The 18,995-nt window shown below is 53.7% G+C and overlaps 1 protein-coding gene and 1 long non-coding RNA gene across 5 annotated transcripts in view; one reads left to right on the top strand and one right to left on the bottom strand.

Moving 5' to 3' along the window:
• The window catches only part of Wls (Wnt ligand secretion mediator), a 93,351-nt gene that overhangs the window by 73,669 nt on the left and 687 nt on the right, over positions 1–18,995 (top strand). Inside the window, exons 5-12 of one of the 3 annotated variants that reach the window (XM_010605109.2) lie at positions 9–145; positions 2,420–2,588; positions 3,871–3,968; positions 4,351–4,414; positions 6,428–6,571; positions 7,292–7,375; positions 12,430–12,583; positions 18,834–18,907. In XM_010605109.2, the coding sequence (XP_010603411.1) occupies positions 9–145; positions 2,420–2,588; positions 3,871–3,968; positions 4,351–4,414; positions 6,428–6,571; positions 7,292–7,375; positions 12,430–12,583; positions 18,834–18,907 (924 nt within the window). Of the gene's footprint in view, positions 1–8; positions 146–2,419; positions 2,589–3,870; positions 3,969–4,350; positions 4,415–6,427; positions 6,572–7,291; positions 7,376–12,429; positions 12,584–18,833; positions 18,990–18,995 lie in introns of those variants that run through there. The other 2 variants (XM_010605108.2, XM_010605110.2) reach the window with 2 other exon arrangements.
• Positions 169–18,995, bottom strand: part of LOC104848902 — a 44,040-nt gene continuing 25,213 nt past the window's right edge. Inside the window, exon 5 of one of the 2 annotated variants that reach the window (XR_776581.3) lies at positions 169–1,605. This is a non-coding gene — a long non-coding RNA (uncharacterized LOC104848902). Of the gene's footprint in view, positions 1,606–16,851; positions 17,003–18,995 lie in introns of those variants that run through there. The other variant, XR_776583.3, reaches the window with a different exon arrangement.

Genomic DNA, 18,995 nt, shown 5'->3' with positions numbered 1-18,995 from the left:
CCGTCTAGGGAATCCACCAAAACGGAGGCTTCACCAAGGTGTGGTTCGCCATGAAGACCTTCCTGACGCCCAGCATCATCGTCATCATGGTGTGGTACTGGCGCAGGATCACCATGCTGTCCCGGCCCCCCGTGCTTCTGGAGAAGTAAGAGCCCATTCCAAGCGCTCTCGGGGCACACGGGGTCCCGGGGCCTGCTGGGCGCCTGCCCGTGCTGGGGCCCAGTCCCTGCGCCCCTGTGGAACCGGGGTCGGGGTGTGGCTGGAAGTCACCCTCGGGGTTCTGCGCCTCTGACATTGCTGTCTTCGCTCCCCATGTCCGCCCTCCGACCCAGCAGAGGCTTCTCTCTCTGCATGGATGAACAGCCCTCTCCCACTGAGCCTCTCCGTCACCCAGAGAAGGACCACGCTCCCTCTGCCACAGCTGCTTTCCTTCCCTTCCGCCCAGTCGCTTCCACTGAAACATGAACGTGCCCCACCATCTCCCGTTCCTGGACCAGACTCTGCTTTTCCACTTCCTCCCTTCCGCTGCACCCTTTTCCTCCCCTTCTTGCAGCAAGAACGCTCCGCATCTCGGGCACTTGCCTTCTCTCCTGAGCCTATGGCAGCCTGGATTCCTCCCCGCTGCCCCACAGGAAGGGCTCCTCACCGCGTCTTCAGTGGCCTCTGCAGGCCCCGCGCAGGGCCTCTCTCCTGGACCACATCCTTCCCACAGCCCGTCCCTCCTCTCCTGACCACCGCTGCTCTGCACGACGCTTCCCTCTCATCTTTCCAACCTCCGCACCTTAAGCCATGGCTCCACAGGGCGCCCCTTCCCCATCAGCTGCGTTTGCTCCCCAGCAAGCCCACCTGGGTCCGTGGGCTTCGAAACCCTCTGCCTCTGGTGATGCCTAACCTCCACCTTCAGCCTCAGCCTCTCCCAGCTTCACACCCACACAGTCCAGCTGTTTCATGGGTGCAAAGAAAAGCGCTTGGTTTTTCTCTTCTTTCAAACCTGTTTCCATTTTTCCCATTTTAGCAAATGGCAACCCCATCCTTTCCGTTGCTCAGGCTTGAAAGGTGGGAGTCACCCCATCGGCTCTCTCTCCCTCGCTCTCCGCTCATCTAATCCACTGGGCAACCTCACCGCCTCTATGGCTGCCGCCTTAACCTCACCAACCACCGCCACCTCTCCTGGCTCACTGGAAACAGCAGCCTCTGCGCTCCTTCCCACCCCACCGCTTTCTTCCTGGTCCCGGGCCGCCTCACTGCTTCCTCCTGGGCGTTCATCAGATCGTCACCCTTCTGCTTCTCATCTTCTCCCTGGTCTGCAAAGCCCCTAAGGCTCTGGCCTTTTGCCACCTCTCATCTTACCTCCTCTTCTCTCCAGCTGCCTTGGTGCCTGGCGTGGGCTCCCCCAGGGCCTTTGCATTTATTTGCTGGTCCTTTCCAGGTACCTGATGTTTCTCATCCTAGAGACGTTTTCCTTTCCGCCTTCTATAAAATCTCACCCCGGTCACTCTCCATCGCTGACCCAACTTCACTGCTCTTCAGAACGCGTGCTCCTCTCTCTCCTCACCTGCAGGCTAGCTTCTTTGCTTATTTAGCTCACGATTGTATCCTCCATGCCTAGAACAGACACCAGACAAAGGAGTTTAATGAACGTGTGTTGAATGCACAGTTCAGTCATGGAACTCCATTTTTAAACTTATTGGATTCCCAGTCTCCTCAAGATAAATTCAGATTAGTCTCCATTTCTCGGGGCTGCTGTCCTGTTATTTCCTGAGCTGGGCTAGGTGTAGATCCTCAAATCCTGCAAGCTCTCCTGAGGGTCTGCGGCTCTATCCAGGCCCTGCGCACTTCGGTCACTAGGAGCTCAGTCTCTGTCCCTCCTGGGAGGCCAGACCTGGCACAGCCTCTGTGTGCTGCACTGTGGAGAGGTCACTTTTCGTGGTCTATTCCGTGGCCTTTGTCTCCCCCACTGAATGCATCTCCATGCGGCAGAGCTGTCCACTGGGTGTCCATCTCCTTGCCCCATTCCTGGCACTGGGTCTGTGCTTTGTAAGCCCATGGACCATATATCGTGGGCATGAAAACATGGGAAGGAATCAGTGATGTAAGCGTGGTGCTTCCACAGAGAAGCGGCAGTTGACAGTGTGACCACGAAAATCAAACTAAACCTTCAACAAACAGCAAGAGAGTTTGTATTTCCGAAGTGTTCGGCGCTGTTTATTACTGAGACACACGGGCCTGAGCAGCACACAGTGACTAAGTCCATCACGATAAGAACGTGCTCTTAACGCCCAGGTTCATGATGTCTGTGCAGAGGGGAGGACAAGTCCCAGGTCTGTCTAAGAATTTCAAGGGCGGGGGCGGGAACATTGTCGGAGGTGCCCAGGTAAAGCATGGCATGACCGGCTCTCCGGGGCCTTCCCTTCCGCAGGGTCATCTTCGCCCTGGGGATCTCCATGACCTTCATCAACATCCCCGTGGAGTGGTTCTCCATCGGCTTCGACTGGACCTGGGTGCTGCTGTTCGGGGACATCCGACAGGGCGTCTTCTACGCCATGCTGCTGTCCTTCTGGATCATCTTCTGCGGCGAGCACATGATGGTGAGCTGCCCCAGAAGCACAGGACGTGGGGACCCTGGCCGCGTGTCCCTGTCACCGCCTCGCTGTGACCGTGGCGAGGCAGAACAAGCTGGGGTGATGGGAGGGCGTGGAGCAGCCAAACCCTCTGGTTCCAGCTTGCCCTGCAGGTGGTGGAGTGGCCTACGACAGGGGAGGTAACCCGAGGCTCCTGGTCTCGACGGTGTCACCTGCAGGCCTTGTGGGAAGGGTTTTTGTGAGAACTCAGAGAGAAACTGAGCAACCGGGGAGAAAACGAAACACAAGTCCTAGTTACTGCTCTGTTTCTTGTCCTTCGGCTCAGCTTGCTCGGCCTGCCCCTTGTCCCTAGTCTGCTCAGCCTGCCTTGTCCCTTAGCTGTAGGGAATGCTGGTGGCCTCACTCCCTGCAGCCGGCAGTCTGTCATGTGACCCAGTGACCCCCTGGCCCCTGCACCACTCACCTTGCACGGACATCTGGTCCTAACTGAAGAGAGAGTGGGGCACCATGTATAAAACCAAGAAAGGTGCCACCTTCCCACAGTGGCTCGATGTCCCTGAACCCGGTCCTTGTCTCTGTGCGTGCTGTCGTGGTGCAGTGGACTCTCTCAAGTCCGCAACGGCCTGATCATAAAGATCAGCCTGCTGCAGCCCACTGCCCCTCTCGGAGATGGGGCTTTGTCCCCTGCCAGACTGCACGCGAGGGGGCTTGTACTGTGAGGGTCCGGGACTGAGCTCTCAGAACCAGGCATGGCCCAGCTGTGTCTGGGGAGGTGCTGGGCATCAAACCCAGGGACTGGTGCAGGCTAAGCAAGCGCTCTGCCTGCATCCTCCAGCCCTGAGATTCGTCTTTTGTTTTGCTCACCCTACATTCCTCCCTCGTAAGGGATCACTTACGCTGGGCACACTTAGCCGCTGTGATTAATATCTCTGTCTTGTCCTCTACGGGATCCTTCACAAGCGAAGGCTGTCAGTCCCATGCAGATTTCACCCTGAAGCTTTATCTTAGAGGCCACAGAAGCTCTCTTGCCTCGGCTGCTGCTGACCCTTGTGTCCTCGTAGTGCCTTGGCCTTGATTTCCATCCCAGCCCTTAAGGATGGGCTCTGTCACGGTGTCGTCTTGTTGCCCTGGAGCCGGTTCGTGAAGAACAGGCCCTCTGCCTGGCTCGCACTGCACTCACTGGCTGGAGTCCGGCTCCAGTGTCCCACGTGCCGTGGGACAGGCTGGCCCCTAGATGTCCCTCCTGCTCCCCTGGCCTGATCTCCTCTCCACATTCCACCTCCTGCAGGATCAGCATGAGCGGAACCACATCTCCGGGTACTGGAAGCAAGTTGGCCCGATTGCTGTGGGCTCCTTCTGCCTCTTCATATTTGACATGTGTGAGAGGTGAGCAGGCGCTGTGGGACTTGGCACGGAAAGGTGACCACCTCGTCCCCTCCCGTCTCTTCTACAGGGGGATTTGAGAAGAAGGGCTTGGGAGCCTTTGGGGTGGAAGCGTTGGGTGCAATCTCATCCTCAGCTCAGGACTGGGATGCAGTCAGAGCCGCGGCCTTGTTGGTTTTGTTTTCCCCCAGCACCAGGGTTTGACCCCCGTCCTTGTGCGTCCCCAGCCCACGCGTAGCCCTTTGGAGTCTTGCTGTCTGAGCTCTGTTTTGTGGTCTAAGTGCAGCTCCTCCTCTGCTGCTGGAGAGCTAAGCAAAGTCCTGCTTTGCCGCGGTGATCACACCCTGCCTTTCCATCTCGTTTCTTTTGGCTTCTGTTTTTGTAGAGGCGTACAACTCACCAACCCCTTCTACAGTATCTGGACTACGGATGTGGGGACGGAGCTGGCTGTATCCTTCGTAATGTACTCGGGGTTCTATTTGTTCCCATAGCTGCTGGGGCCCCAAGATCATGTTTCAGAGCTCGGCTAATATTTTCCATATGTGCACAGCCAGAGCTTTGATCCCGAGACCAGTGATGACGGCATAATTAAGGCAAAGATGACAAGAATCACTGCTCAAGCCTGGCTCAGAGTGGCCTGGTGGAGGAGCAGAGATGCTGGTTTTCCCCGCAGCTGGTCTAAATGATGCCTCTAAGGTGCCTCTCAGGCCGCAGTGGGAGAGCTTTGCTTCTGGAGGCTCCAGAGTGAGACACTCGGGGCGGTGGCCTGGTGCCTGGTGCCTGCAAATGAGCTCAGCCCCTCTCCATCCCTGAGATGGCAGGGAGTCAGGGCTGAGGTGATTTGTTCCGGGGAGGACCCAGGCTCCTTCGTGAACCAGAAATGACAGTCCTGGCTTATCCCTTTAAGGATGCTGGATTTAAATATTTTATCTCCTGGATGACAGCAGGAGCAGGGAGGAAGGCTGGGCTCGCATTCTTCCTGGACCCCTCATATCTGGCCTGATGCTACCCAGCATGCTTTGCTGGCCCTGAGGGTTGTGTTGATTTCTTAGTGTCACAAGAATGTTGTGACAAATGAAATGAGCAGTGTCCTTAGCCTAAAGATGACAGGTTTCTACCCTTTCCCACCACTACCCCACTGCCACCTCCAGAAAATGTTGGCTGCACGACAGGGGAGCATTTATAATGTCACATTGGTTCCACACTTGCATTTTGATGTGGAAGGAAGTCTAGGAAGCAAGGGAAATTTCACAACTTGCAGAAAAAAAAAAAAAAAACACATTTCTGCTGATCACAGAAAGAAGAAAGTCACTAAATATACAAGTTACTGAAATATGAGGTATGATCAAAAAAATGTGTTGAATGTCTAATTAAAAAGTTTATTACAGTGGAAGACACATGAATGCCCCTCAGGATCCTCCTTCCTCGATTCAAACACACCCCATTGTCCTGGCCACTTTCTGCAGCAGCTCTGGAGCCCTCTTTGCTGAGTCTTATGACGAGTGATCAAAAATACGGTGAATGTGGCTGCCCAGTGCCATTCAACAGAAAAGTGGCTTGGAAAAACATGACGCTGTGTTTTCATTCACCTTACTCCCCGGATCTGGCACCGTGTGACTTCAGCTCTTCCCCAAAGTCAGGACGACCACAAGACAGACATGTTTTGAGTCCACTCAGGACATCGAGGCAAAGACACCCACAAACAAGAATTTCCAGAGCTGCTGCAGAAATCGTCAAGAACAATGAGATAAATGTGTTTGAAGTGAGGGGATTCCTGGCACTGTGTCTTTTACTTGATACATTCTTAAAATTTAAACACTTACCGGACTTTTTATCTTACCTCATATGTATGCTGTGTCCACCCTTGTTAAAGTGTTTTTTAAAATATAAGCAGTTTGGGCCAGGCTTGTTACCACGCAGGTGAGCTGGAGTTGAGCCACTCGCCTCCTGAGCCGGAAATGCTGTCAAAGTCTGGGTGGTTGTCGGACTGGCGCCTAAGGTGGGCCTCGGCGCCTCTCAGCGGGTTTGTAGCGTACTGTCCCTGTGCCCAGCTCCACCCTTGCGACCTGTCCTTCGGCTTCCACTTGATGGGATTTCGGTGGGCAGCACTGACCACAGGACTTCGTCCTGGTTTGACCTGAAGGCCTGCAACCCCAGGCTGGTCCTTGGCAGTGGCTGTCCTGGGCCCTGCTCATGGTCCCCTTACTCCATGCATCTGGGCCTGGTCCTCGGAAGAGGCCACAGCCAGCCCAGTGGGTGCCAAATGCTCACCTTGGTTTCCCAGCCTGGGAAGCGATTTGGGCCACTCTGTGGAACGGCTGTGTCCGAAGACCTCTGGATGGATCCGTGCCCTTGGGAAGGTTTCCATATTTTTATCCCCCTCAAAATTCCCTGAACACCTGGAGACCAAATGGGCCCGCGTCCCCAGCCGGCGCGCCTCTTCCTTGACCGCACGTTGTCAGATGGCCTTCATCATCGTGGCGGGGATCTGCCTGTGCCTCTACTTCCTCTTCCTGTGCTTCATGGTGTTCCAGGTGTTCCGCAACATCAGCGGGAAGCAGTCCAGCCTGCCCGCCATGAGCAAGGTGCGGCGGCTGCACTACGAGGTGAGCACCCGGGGGCCCTGGCTGTCCCAGCTCCGGCCAGGGACCTGGCAAGGCTTCCCTTTCCAGTGCGCGTCTGAGAGGCTCAACACGGCAGGCTGGGCCTCGGCCTCCTCTGGGAGGCGCATAACCGGCTCCCTCCTGGGCTTCCCTGGGCTGTGAAAGCGCCGGCAGGTTCTCCAGCCCTGGCAGAACGGAGGGGCTTACAGAGGAAGGGCTGGACTGCAGCAGCACTAGGGTTTGGCCCGGACGGGGGCTCCCCAGACCCTGCTCTGGGAAATTACGGGTACTCTCTGGGGTTTGTCCGTCCCCAGAGCTAGTGACACGTGAGAAAATTCAAGCCCGTCCACTTCCTGTTGACGAGCATAGGTAGTTCCTTTTGCTCACTGGAGCACAATTTTATTACTGCTGGGGAAACCTTGGATTTTGAAGCTCTGGACCCTTGCAGAGAGCCCTAGCCAGCTTAGCGCGGAAATTAGCGGCCTCCCGGTGTGTTAGGAACACAATTGCCCAGGCTCTGCTAGCACTGCTTCATGAGAGATAAGAACCCGGGAAAGAGCCGGCCACGCTCCCCACAGCGGGAGAAATATTAGGATGTGGGATTCTTCCTATCTCTGTAGGGATTTGGTTTTACAGAGCTCTTTCAAATTAGCTTTTCTTGGATTTCTACATGGAGAAGAGGCTTAGTGAACTATTAATCATGCTTCCTCTCTTCCCGAACAGGGGCTGATTTTCAGATTCAAGTTTCTCATGCTGATCACCCTGGCCTGTGCCGCAATGACTGTCATCTTCTTCATCGTTAGCCAGGTAAGGGACCCTGGTGAACGCAGAGCCCCCGGGCTCCCCTCACATGTGCAGGTGCAGAGAGGCGGTGCCAGCCACAGGGACGACTGACTGTCCTTTCAGTGCGGCCTCCTAGATGGTAATAGTAGCTAAATAAATTAAAACCCTGCAACCAGACTGAAGCGCACATGTTCTTGTTTGTTGGCTTTTGTTTTTTTCTTGGTAATGGGGCTCGAACTCAGGACTATGGGCTTGTGAGGCAGGCAGCAGCACCACTGAGCTACATCCCCAGCCCTGAAGGGCACATGTTTCATTACTGAAGAAAATAAATGTTGCAAGCAAGCCCTGCAGCATTGTACTAACAAGTGAGAATTAATTTGATTGGATCCTTATCCGGTATTAACATTGATCCTTTTACAGCCCACCAGCCATTCTTTGGAGTAATTGCATTGCCGCTTAAACGGGTGTGTGATTCAAAAAGCCCCACTGATACAGCCTTATCTTTGCATTGGTGACTTCCCAAACTCAAAATGTCAGCTGTACTTGAAAATCTCAGGATAATAAAAGTAATTGAAAAGCACTGGTAACGTGCGTTGGAAAAGGGATAGGACTGCTGAAATCTATCATAATCTGCATCTGTCATTCTTCTGAGCCTCACAAAAGTCCTTTGAAGGAAGTAAGGTAGGAACCGTTGTGTCCGATTTGCCCGAATGTAAGATCCACTGGTGTTGGAGACATTTCCTCTTTCTGCTGTGTCCGGGCTGCCTGGGAAGGTATGTGGACTGCTTACGAGTCCTGGGGTTTAACTTTTCTTATTAAGCAATAAGAAAGTGATAGAAGGTCGCTGTGAGGGTCACAGGAAGTGTCCTGGAAAGTGACCGGCACAGCCTCTGGCTCATCCCAGGCATAAAGAGCTCCACTGTGTGAACAGCAAGACCACTGCGTGTGCCGCTGAGAGAAGACCAAGCTGAGGGCTGGAACTTGCTCCTTCTGGCTCCTCCGGGTGCCCCATCGTCTGTATTCGGCTGCCACGGGGAGTCGTGCAGGGCCACATAGAGCCGTAGGGTGAGACTGGCTTCATTCTGTGGGGAGGTTTCCCTCCAGCCCAAGAGCTCCCTGCTGACCCCCTCGACCCCCTGGCAAGGGCTGTGGGTCTCTTCGTGGAATGCTGCTCGATAAAATACTTTCAAAAGAAATGTCTTTTTCAAAGACAACCTCGTATCTACATTTAGGTATAATTTACAAATGCCTACAATTACAACATATGTAATTATATGCATTATAAATGTTCCAAGTATGTCACAAATGTGTATCTTCAAAAACTAATTCACGTGAAAATATCTCGATTTCTTCTGACAAGGAAATCACAGGGCCCATACGGCAGGCGTTCGTAGCCTACATTCAAAATGGAGGGAAACACTAACTTTCAGATAAGACCCTGAAAATGAAAGTAATTTTTTCCAATCAATGTTCAGGGACGCCCCAGTTCCGTCCAAGGGAAGCCCAAGTTAGGAGGCCTGGAGCCTGGCCCTGGGGTCACTGCTGCCAGCTCTGCCTAAGGCTGAAGCGTCTCCAGGTCAACAGTTCCACTCCAGGCGGTCCAGTGCTGTGCCAGCCCAGCCTGGACACCTCGTCCCCGGCCCGAGTCTGCAGAGCCCCTCCACCCCACGTCCTCAAGGTGGTGCCTCTTGTCTGAGTTTAACCTTGTGTGTCTCTTGTACGCTTTTGAAAGCAATGGAAGCCATCTGCCAAGGAGCCTCGCTTGCAGCTTTCCTTTAGAGAAAAAGATTAACACCCCATGCCCCGGCATCTGGCTCAGGCCTGCAGCTGGCTTTTTGCATCCTCTGCGAGCGTTGGCCTGGAGTGGATTTTCCATTAGCTCCTCACATTCCTCCTGCTGGGGTTTTTAAGGTTTATTTATAGACATCTAAGACATTTTCCAGTGTAACTTTCAGTGTCCCCATCCTGTATTAATATAGTCAGTGGAGGATTTATCTTTTAATATCATTTTGGAATGTCAGAGCCATGAGCTCACCTGAAAGGAAACCTATTGGGTAACTTTTTTGAAATGGATCCCAGCCTTAGGTAAAAGGAATGTTTTAAAGCTCCTATTATACTCGGCTGGCTGGGAGAGCTGCATTTGAGCCCCATGAAATATAATGCAGGGGTGGGCGATCGCGCAGGAGGCAGGGCTTCGAGACCAGGAATGGAAGGCCCAGGGAAGCCGCGGAATGCGGGGACCTTGGGGCTTTGTGGCTGGGGACAGAGGTGCAGGCTTTCAGTGCCTGCCATTCTGACGGCCTGGGTCATAGCAACCAAGGGGTGCACTGGTCCTTCACTCCTTCCCCTTCCAGAGAAAGAGGTGCTCCTTCTTGAGGAGGTGTCCGCAGGGAACAGAAGTGCTGTGTCGGGGACAGGGGGACCCCAGGTGCCTGGCATTCAGGTCAAGCCACGAGCAGCAGCCCCCCCGCCAGCCCATTCCAGCCCTTTTGTGTGTGTGCAACCACTTTATTCTGTGACTTACAGCAGCGGGGCTCCCTCAAGCAGCCAGCCTGTCTGGGCTCTGCCTTCGGTGGAATGCTGGTTGTCAAGACTACTGGGTGTGAAGGGAATTGACCTCCACTGGCTTCGGGGCTATAATTGGATGGTTTCACACGAAAGTACATTGTTGAAATGTAAAATGAGGAAACATAGGGGCTTTAAGAATTAAGACTTTTACAGAGAATGATTTTTTTTTTTTTGGATGGTGCTACCTGATTTTTTTCTCTGAAAGTTCAGGGGGGAAGACGGACCCCGCTCTTCCTGACATCAGGCAGATTTGGGGCCCACAAGGCCTGCTCTATGGCCTGCTCGGGCATCGTGAGAGAACAGAGGGACACAATCGGGTCCCCTGACGGCGCAGTCTTGGCAGGACACCGTACCTCCGTGTACCTCCAGGGGAAGGGAGGCGACACCTACATAAATAACACTGTTCCCGGAAAATGCTCAGCCCAGTGGCTGGCACAGCATGCACACTGAGTAAATGCTAACTATGGTCATCCTTGCGGTTGGCACAGAGAATCTTAGCTTTGTGGTAACAGCTGTGTCAACTGCTGCTTTGTGAGTCAGGGAGCGCAATGAAGGTGGCATTTGGGTGAATGAACACTGTCACCCCATCTCAGGTACAATGACTGTGATCTGCCGTGGGTGGCAGTATGTTCTTTTCACTTCTCCGCCCGATGTTTCTGTACCCTCTTCCCTCTCTCCCTGTGCTTGTGCTGGGGTCCCTGCAGACACCATCGGGTACCAGACCCTCAGGCTGGTGTTTCCTGACCTGGGGCGGGCACAGCAATCCACACTGAGCCTCCCGCTGTGCGCCCAGGGGTGGCAGTGTGGCCCCACGGAGACACCACATCCTGTCACGCTTGCAGCTCGGTCAGCCGGGCTCCTCTCCTTCACCCGCCTCAGCACAGCACCCATATTCCAGGCACTACCTTAAATCTTCGTTCCCCTCCACCGTATGCATCAAAAATCATCGGGAAACGCCCCGAGCACAACAGTTTATACAAAGCTAGGCTATTCTGTGCTTCAGGGCAAGAAGAGTGACATTTGGAGACCTGTGAGGAAGCCATAAGTAGCTCGGATGCCGATGCCTGGGCTGTCAGTGGTGTTATAAAACACTTCTGGATATTTCATATAAAGTAGATTATTTGCCAAAATAAGAGTTCATAGTGCTGTTTTTTTTCTCGTGAGTCACACAAAATGAACAGTTACCTATCTCCCAAGCCAAACTCAAACTGGTCGCCCCACAGTGGGGTCATGGGCTCTCTGCCTCCACAGATGGAAACACTGACCCTACTCCCAGCTGGCCTGCGGCCCAGGGGCTGACTTTGTCTTAGCCACTTTCAGACACCCAACACCCACAACTTAAAGGCAGAGGGACACACTCTAGCTCGCGGTTTTTGTCCTGAGTGGCTGGCTCTGGGCCGTGGTGGAAGGTCCTGAGAAGGAAAGCTGCTTACGTCATGGTGGGCAGGAAGAGAGGAGTCGGGGAGGGAGGTGTATCCCCCAGAGCAAGCCCACCCTGCACTGGCACCGCCTCCGGCCAGACTCTCTTCCTAATAGCACACAGCTACGGGCTGACCCACAGATGAATCGACACCCCGTGATCCATCTGTCACCTTCCCACAGCCCTGCCTCGGGGCACAGCAGCCTTTGGGGGACATTCTAGGCCCAAACTTAGCGTGAGCCTGTTGATGCGACCTCCACCTTACTGCATAGAAGTGGCCCCAGGAGCAGGCTGGTGTGACCAACCTCCTGAAGCTGGCACAGAGCCGTTTATCCAGTACTTTCTTTCCTTCCCACTGCAAAGTCCGTACCAAGCAGCAGAGGTCTGAATTATTCCCATGGCCTCTGAGCCAGTAGGAATTACCAGTCACTCAGCTCCAGGGCTCCGGCTCCAGTTTTAGTGTACCCTGTGTCTTAGGCAGCCCCTGAAAGTTATCAGGTCATGAACACAGACAAAGCAGCTCCAGGCCATGCCTTGCAGAATTACAAGCACACAAAAGCTCCCCAATCAGCTTTGTGAGTGACTTACCTAGAGGGATGCTTTATAAATTACTGAGATTTATCGTTTACCACAGGCCACGCAGTTTCTGGAAACATTTTAACTTCATTGCCCGTGACCCTGCAAGTTTTTATTTCACACTTAAGAACCCTGAAGTTCAGAGTCTTCCGTTTTGCTTATCTTACTACACAGTGAATCTGAATGAATCTGTGTTCTTTACACACCCGCGGGGCCCTAGGCAGTGGAGACCCGACGGCATGCGAAAGAGGTGGTCTCACTCGCTGGAGAGGACGACAGAAGGGAGCGGGATTGTGGGCCGATCTCTGAGATTTAGGGTTAACAACCGGCTGCACTTTGCAGGAAGAGATGCCAGGCGCAGCCGGGACAAGAACCGCCCTGGCCCCTCCTCTGACAGGTTTGCCTGATAACGGGCGGAGCTGATGTGCGTGACTCCCCCACCCCCGGAGGGCCCTGCTGCTGGGGGCGCCCGTTCCTGCCCAGTCCCCTGAGTGCCGCTGCTCTTTTCCCACAGGTGACCGAAGGCCACTGGAAGTGGGGCGGCGTCACGGTGCAGGTGAACAGTGCCTTTTTCACAGGCATCTACGGCATGTGGAACCTGTACGTCTTCGCGCTGATGTTCCTGTACGCGCCGTCCCACAAGAACTACGGGGAGGACCAGTCCAACGGTGAGCCTGGGCCTCCGCGGCTGGGCGTGGGCGGCCGGTTTCCATCTCCGGGGGACCCGAGAGCCCCGAATGCACCCAGGAAACCCCTCCACGTGTTCCCGGCTCGCGCTGGGAGACCGTGGCTGGGCACGCGGGGCCCTGGGGACTTGAGGCTCGACACCCACACGAGCCAGGCAGCTCTTGACGTCCTCGTGATTTTAATCTCTAAAATACACCTAGGATGTTTTATGCTATTTTAAAATATGTCCCAGTTTTAGCACAAAAAGGAGCAAATTTGCTTCCCTGAACATTTTGAACAAAATTGCCCATGAAATGCAATTTTTAGCCTTCCCGTATTTAAATAAGTGGACTCATAGTCGTTAAGCCTACCCCTACGCGCCATATTAAAAAAAAAAAAAAAAAAAAACTGATAAATCCAAAGAAGATATTTCACCAGAAATTTCACCAGTTTTGCACCAGAAACTGAAAGCCACCAATGACTGAGACGGAACGTTTACTTCTATGATGAAGACGTATCCAAAACCCAGCGCTTTGGCTGGCAGTGGGCTAGGGCACTGGGAGGCTATTGCTGTGTTAGAAGAACGCGGTGACTGCAGGGAAAAGGAAACTAAGCCTTGTGCTGCCAGAAGCAACTGGTTTCATCCCACATAAAGCACCACGAAGTGGTTGATGTTGATCTGCTTGAAACAGCAGAGCCTTAATTTGGTTAATTGCAAGACATTAAAAGTACAAAGGATAAAACTCTGGCAGCAGATCCAAATTTAGGAGGAGTAGGACAATTTTGCCACAGTATGGAAATGACGCTCTTTATTTTAAAATAACAGAAAGGTAGGTCCAGATCAAACCACTTGATAAAGGAGGCACAAGGATATTAATTTTCAGTGTTTTCTAGTATTTTGAATTGGAGCATACTAAAAATATCAGCCTTGTGTTATTACAAAGCTAGTTTTCTTTTTAACATTTCTAACTGCAAGAGAGTTACATTTTTGACTGCCACCCCCCACCCCACTTGGGTTTCAGCTCGGGAGCTCTACCAATGGCTTACACCCTGGCCCTTTATTTTTCCAATTTAGAGAAGGTCTCGCTAAGTTGTCAAGCTGTCCTCGAACTTGTGACCCTCCTCCTCAGTAACTGGAATTTCAGGGATGCACCACTATTCCTGGCTTTTTCCGACAAAGTTTAGGGTCTGTGAATAATCACACATTTCCTCAGCTTGCGTGGTCAAAGCCAGCGCATGCTAGAGAACCTTCCTAATTACCCAAACATGTCAGATCCTACACACGTGTTTGGTACTCGTTACTTTTCATATTGCTTTTGCATGCTGCTTTATCAAAGCTTTGAACTAAAAAAAATATATATATATATGTATATATATATATATATACATACACATACATACACACACACACACACACACGGTATTTGCCACGTTTAGTCTTCCCACTGGGGAGGTAAGATCCTGTGACACCAACAAGAGCCCAAGCCCTGAGTGTGGAGGTGGAGTGGGTTTCATTTTCTCCTGCTCATTTTCCTTCAAGGGTTGCTTTGGGTTTTTTTTGTTTTGTTTTGTTTTGTTTTGGGGGGGTGCTGGGGATAAAACTTCCTAAGCAAGTGCTCTCCTATGGGCTACTCTCGCAGCCCTCTTCCCAGGTTCCAGAACCTTCTTGTGCCTTCCTGTTGCTGCTCCAATATCTCAGAATCCTGACATGTGGGTGCTTCAGAGGCCTCAGAGAACTAAGGAGGGGAGGCATGAGTTCCTGGGCAAGCCAGAGCGCGGGGCCCTTCTGCAATGCCCCCTGCCTGGCTGCAGCCCTGACCCTCCTGACCTGTGCCCGCCCACCTCACCCCCAAACACGAGCTGTTTCCCAAGTGAGAGGATTGGCACCTTCCGGGAAGGACTCTGCAGTGTGTGGGGTGCATGTGTGCCTCTCTGTGCCTTGGTTAAGGCTGATAAAATCCCACCCACCCTTCCGGACCAGGCAAGCCGCTCCGCTCTTGGGCCCTCTCCTGAGCTCCACAGTTGGAATCCAGCGTGGTGGTTTCCATGAACGTGGTGGGCGTTAGCCGTCAAGTCTGAGTCCGGTGGGTGATGAGCAGGGGAAAGGCGCCCACTGTGCACTGTGTCACTTAAAAGAGACTGGGGTAGCGGCATCTCCTCGGGCCACGGAATCATCTGTCCCCGGAGCCCAATTTCCAGAGGGCGGCCTTTTAAAGCCATTGTCCAACGGAGCAGCCCAGGGCTCCACTTTGCACTGGGTGATCGTATTCAGTGGGCTGCCGAGCCTGACCGAGCTCTCCTGCTGGTCACTCCTTAAGGACAGCGCTGTCCTGTGCATGTGTGAGAGAGATTCAAACTGAGCTACATCCCAACCCTTTCTTAAAAATGGCCTTTAAGAGAGTCTCCGAAAGTCCCTCAATGACCCAGGCAGGGCTCAAACTCGCGGTCCTCCTGCCTCAGCCTCACGGGGCGCCACACCACACCACGCCCGGCCAGGCAGCTCCTTGGAGCTGCCAGAGCCATGGAATGGGAGAGCTGTTCAGGACATGGACGCAGCCAGGACAGCGCAGCTAAAGACAGACACCCCGGAGAGAGGACTCCGGAGCCCTGCCCAGGCAGCTCAGTGACTTAGCGAGACCCTGTCTCAAAATAAAAACTAATTTAAAAAAGGACTGGGAATGGGAATCCCAGCCCAGATCCAAGGCCCTAAGTTCAGTCCCCAGTCCAGAAAGACAGACTGCTACAAACCAGTTTCCGTATTTACAGGCACATAAAATATAAACACACGTATCCAGAGCCCCGCACCTGGGTTCCTCACTTCACACGCAGCTCACTGCAGGCTGGAAGCCTCCACAGCAAGGGCCTGTGCCGCACAGGCCCAGACATGGCCCCTGCCCTGCTCCTGGCGCTGCCCATGTGGCTTCATTTCTCTCACAGTCGGTGTCGGCAGCGGCTGGCGCAGTGTAATGTGCCGCAGACGTGTGGGGCTCCAAAGCGAGGCGCCCTGTACCAGGCAAAGCTGGGTGGGAGTTTTAATGAGCACTTACTACATACTGGGTACTATGCCATGCATTTACTTTCTTAAAAAAGAAAACAAAGTTGAGAAAATATCCACTGTTTTTTTGGTACCGGGATGGAATGCTGGACCTTATGCTTGCGAGGCAGGCAGAGGGATCACCCGGCAAAGTCCCTGGCCTCTAATACGGTAATTATATTAAGACTCAACACATGGGCACGCATGAAACTAAGTAACAGTCCTTGGCTTGAAAATCCTTAGCTGTACAGCTACCAGACGTGCCTTGTTTCTCTCCTGCTATAAACCAGGGACTTCGCGACAGAGCTGTCATTTGAGCCTGGCTTTGGTGGTGGGTGGGAGAGGCTCGTGTGGACCCAAGATGGCTCCATGCGCGTTCTGGGAAGGATGTGGGTTCGGAGGAGACCCGGATGGCTTGGAATCCCAGCTCCCCGCACAGGCTGTGGGAGGCTTTCAGAAGCAGGTGTGGGTTCTCTGGCTTCTCCTCCACAGTAACCAGGTGCTTGTGAGGAGGGAGTCGGGTGCCCTTGTCCCTGTGAGAGGACTCTCTTCTCCTGGGCTCTCAATCTCCTCGGAGCGGGCACAGCAGTTTCCCTTCGTCCCACTGAGCCAGCCACAGGCGCACAGGTGGTTGTCACTAAAGTGCCGCCGGATACAACCCGTGGCCCCCAGGGCTGTGGCCTTCTTGGTCCCCTGACCCCATGGACAGGCACCCTGGCCGTGCCCTTGCAGATGGCATCGGGAAGTGAGAACCCAGCCTCGTGTCCAGGAGCCCGGGTGGCAGCTGTCGCCCTGGGCAGCAAGGGTCCTCACCCGAGGGCCACACCGAATCCAGCTGAACCCTTCTGGGATGGCTCCGGCGTGAGCAGGGAAGAGCCAGAGCGTCCGGAGCCAGGCCTTGGCAGAGGTTGAGTCCTGGGACGGCTGCTGTCCCTGCTGTGCCCCTTTCCCTAGAGAACGATCGCCCCTCAGGAGACGGTAAAGCTACACAGGATCCCTGGATCTTGCTACCTAGGGTCCCACTGACCCGGGTCCTCATGTGGCACATGAAAGAAGTGAATTCGGCCTCATGTCCGCCCTTCTTAGGAGGAAACCAGCAGAGGCACTGGCGTCACAGCTCCCCGCTCCTTCCGGGCGCTGATGCTGAACTTTGAGAGCAGAGTGGACAGGCTAAGCCGTCCAGCTTGTTACGCGTGTGTATTCCCACCTGCAGCTCCTTGCCTGGGGACTTCCTCCTTTGCCAGCTGCAGGAAACTTGAAAACTGACCCAGAGCAGGCAGTGAGCTCGGAGCCTGGGGTCCCAGGGCCCTGGTCTGAATCTCACGTCACGAATGATCTCAGGCCTGGCCTTGAGCAAGTTCCTCATCACCAGCAGACGCAGCAGCGCCTGAGTCAGAAGATGGATACGAGGATTAGTGGGTTAGTATCTGTGCAGTGCTGTAATACAGACACTGAAATGCAGACATCTTTTGTATTTTTTTTTAAAGCAATTTTGGCTGTTTCTCCACGTGATCTGCTGGATCACACGTTTTCTAGGATCTGCAGGTTGGAGTTACATTTCAGGCTTAAAACTATTCCAGGGTGGACAGGGATGGAGCTCAGCAGCACAGTGCTTTCCTGGCAAGCCTGAGGCCCATAAAAACAAAAGCTATGCCAGGGTCCACCTGTAGGAAGGCTTGGTAAGATTTCCTTAGGTAAACACTTCCATGGGTGGTCAGGGCACCTTTGAAATTCTGAGGACCCCCACACAGAATGCAGATCAGGAGCCGCTTTGAAGGGCTGCCCGGATATGCAAATCCAGGCCTGGCTTCCTCGCCAGCCTAAGAAGGAGGCCTGCAGGGTTTCCCTTACCTTTCTGGGAAGAAGCTGCCAAGTCAGTGACCTCAGTGGTTTGGCTTGACCCCAGCAGGCCACCATAGGTCCTGCAGAGAGGCCCCGTTCTGCTGGCCTCCTTGCTTAGCTCACCTAGCAGGTGAGGCTGGCTGGGCTCACTGTCACCTCTTTGGTGCTTTCTTGCCCCAGCCTGAACGCCGCGGGCCGAGGCTTCTGACAGGACAGATCCTGCTGTGCAGCCCTGAGCCAGCCAAGCGGGCTGAGTGTGGGCTGGAGCATGTGGGATCTTGATGCCAGGTAGCAGCCCTAAGAGATCCCCAGCTGAAAGCTGCATCTGTCTGTGCGTCTGCCTGTGGGTCTGTTACCTGTCTGCCTGTGACCCATCTTGATCTAGCTATCTATTTCTGTTCTATACGTTGAACTAGGAAAACTGTCAGCCCCAGGAAATGCAGTTACCTGCACAAGATAAAAACCAGAGATGCGAGCTTTACCATATTCCCCGGTGTCCGTGTACAGCTGTCCACTCCCCGGGCACTGCCACACCTCGGGGACGGCTCTGGGTAATGGTTCATTCTCCTGGCAAATTTACACTCTCATAATTGGCTGAGGGAAAGGGTGGGGGCTACAGGAGCTTGTTGTTTCCTGCTAAGAGGAAAGGCCACTTCAGCCCCTGTTCACAGAGCGCCAGCCTGCCCACTGATGGTGAGTTCAGGACACACTGTGTACCCGATCCTAAGAGCAGGAGAAAGCACCCAGTGCATTTTTGATTTTTTTTTTTTTTTTTTTTTTTTTACTGAAGAAGAAAGGTCCCAGTTGTTCCTCAAGGTGGGAGCTGTTGCAGGGTCTTGGTCGATTCAGGCAGGTCCTCTTTGCCTTTCCATCCTGGACCCAACAGAGCTGCATTGCAAACTGCCCTCAGCAAACATGAATGTGAATGTGCCCAACCCTCCTGTCAGTCGGGAGGTGAGTTGTACTGACTCAGCCTACTGCAAGGACCCAGGAGACTCCTGCCTCGGCCTAATTGCTTGCTTTATTAGGCGGCTGCATACACCTTTTTTACCTCCCAGTTTCTTTCTTCCTCTGTACAGCTGCTGGGATATCAGTATCTGTGCCCTAGAGGGCTCTGGCAAGAATTATTACATAAGATCATGGCTAAAGCATTTAGAAAGTTCAGGCACAAAGTGAGCACTTGTGAAGTGTTAATCACCACCACACGACCTCAGCTGAGAGCTAACACATAGTCACTCAGCTTCTCTGGGAGCCAAGAAGGATGTTAATCCCTGCCAACTGCAAACCAATGGTCCGAGTGGGGCTGGGGACCCAGTACACACCAGGACCGCCCCCCCTTCTCCCCGTGAACACGGCTAACTCTGCCCCTGTTGCAGGTGACCTGGGCGTGCACAGTGGCGAGGAGCTGCAGCTGACCACCACCGTCACCCACGCAGACGGACCCACCGAGATCTACAAGCTGACCCGCAAGGAGGCCCAGGAGTAGGCAGCGCTGGCCCCGGGGTCTCCCAGCCTCGGCGCTCCTGGACCTGGCGGGG

This window comes from Fukomys damarensis, unplaced genomic scaffold (genome assembly GCF_012274545.1).
Source record: "Fukomys damarensis isolate Sample0158 unplaced genomic scaffold, DMR_v1.0_HiC HiC_scaffold_33, whole genome shotgun sequence".
Taxonomy (NCBI): domain Eukaryota; kingdom Metazoa; phylum Chordata; class Mammalia; order Rodentia; family Bathyergidae; genus Fukomys; species Fukomys damarensis.
The sequence above is the reverse complement of the archived record's forward strand: the minus strand, read 5'-3'. Positions and strand labels throughout refer to the sequence as shown.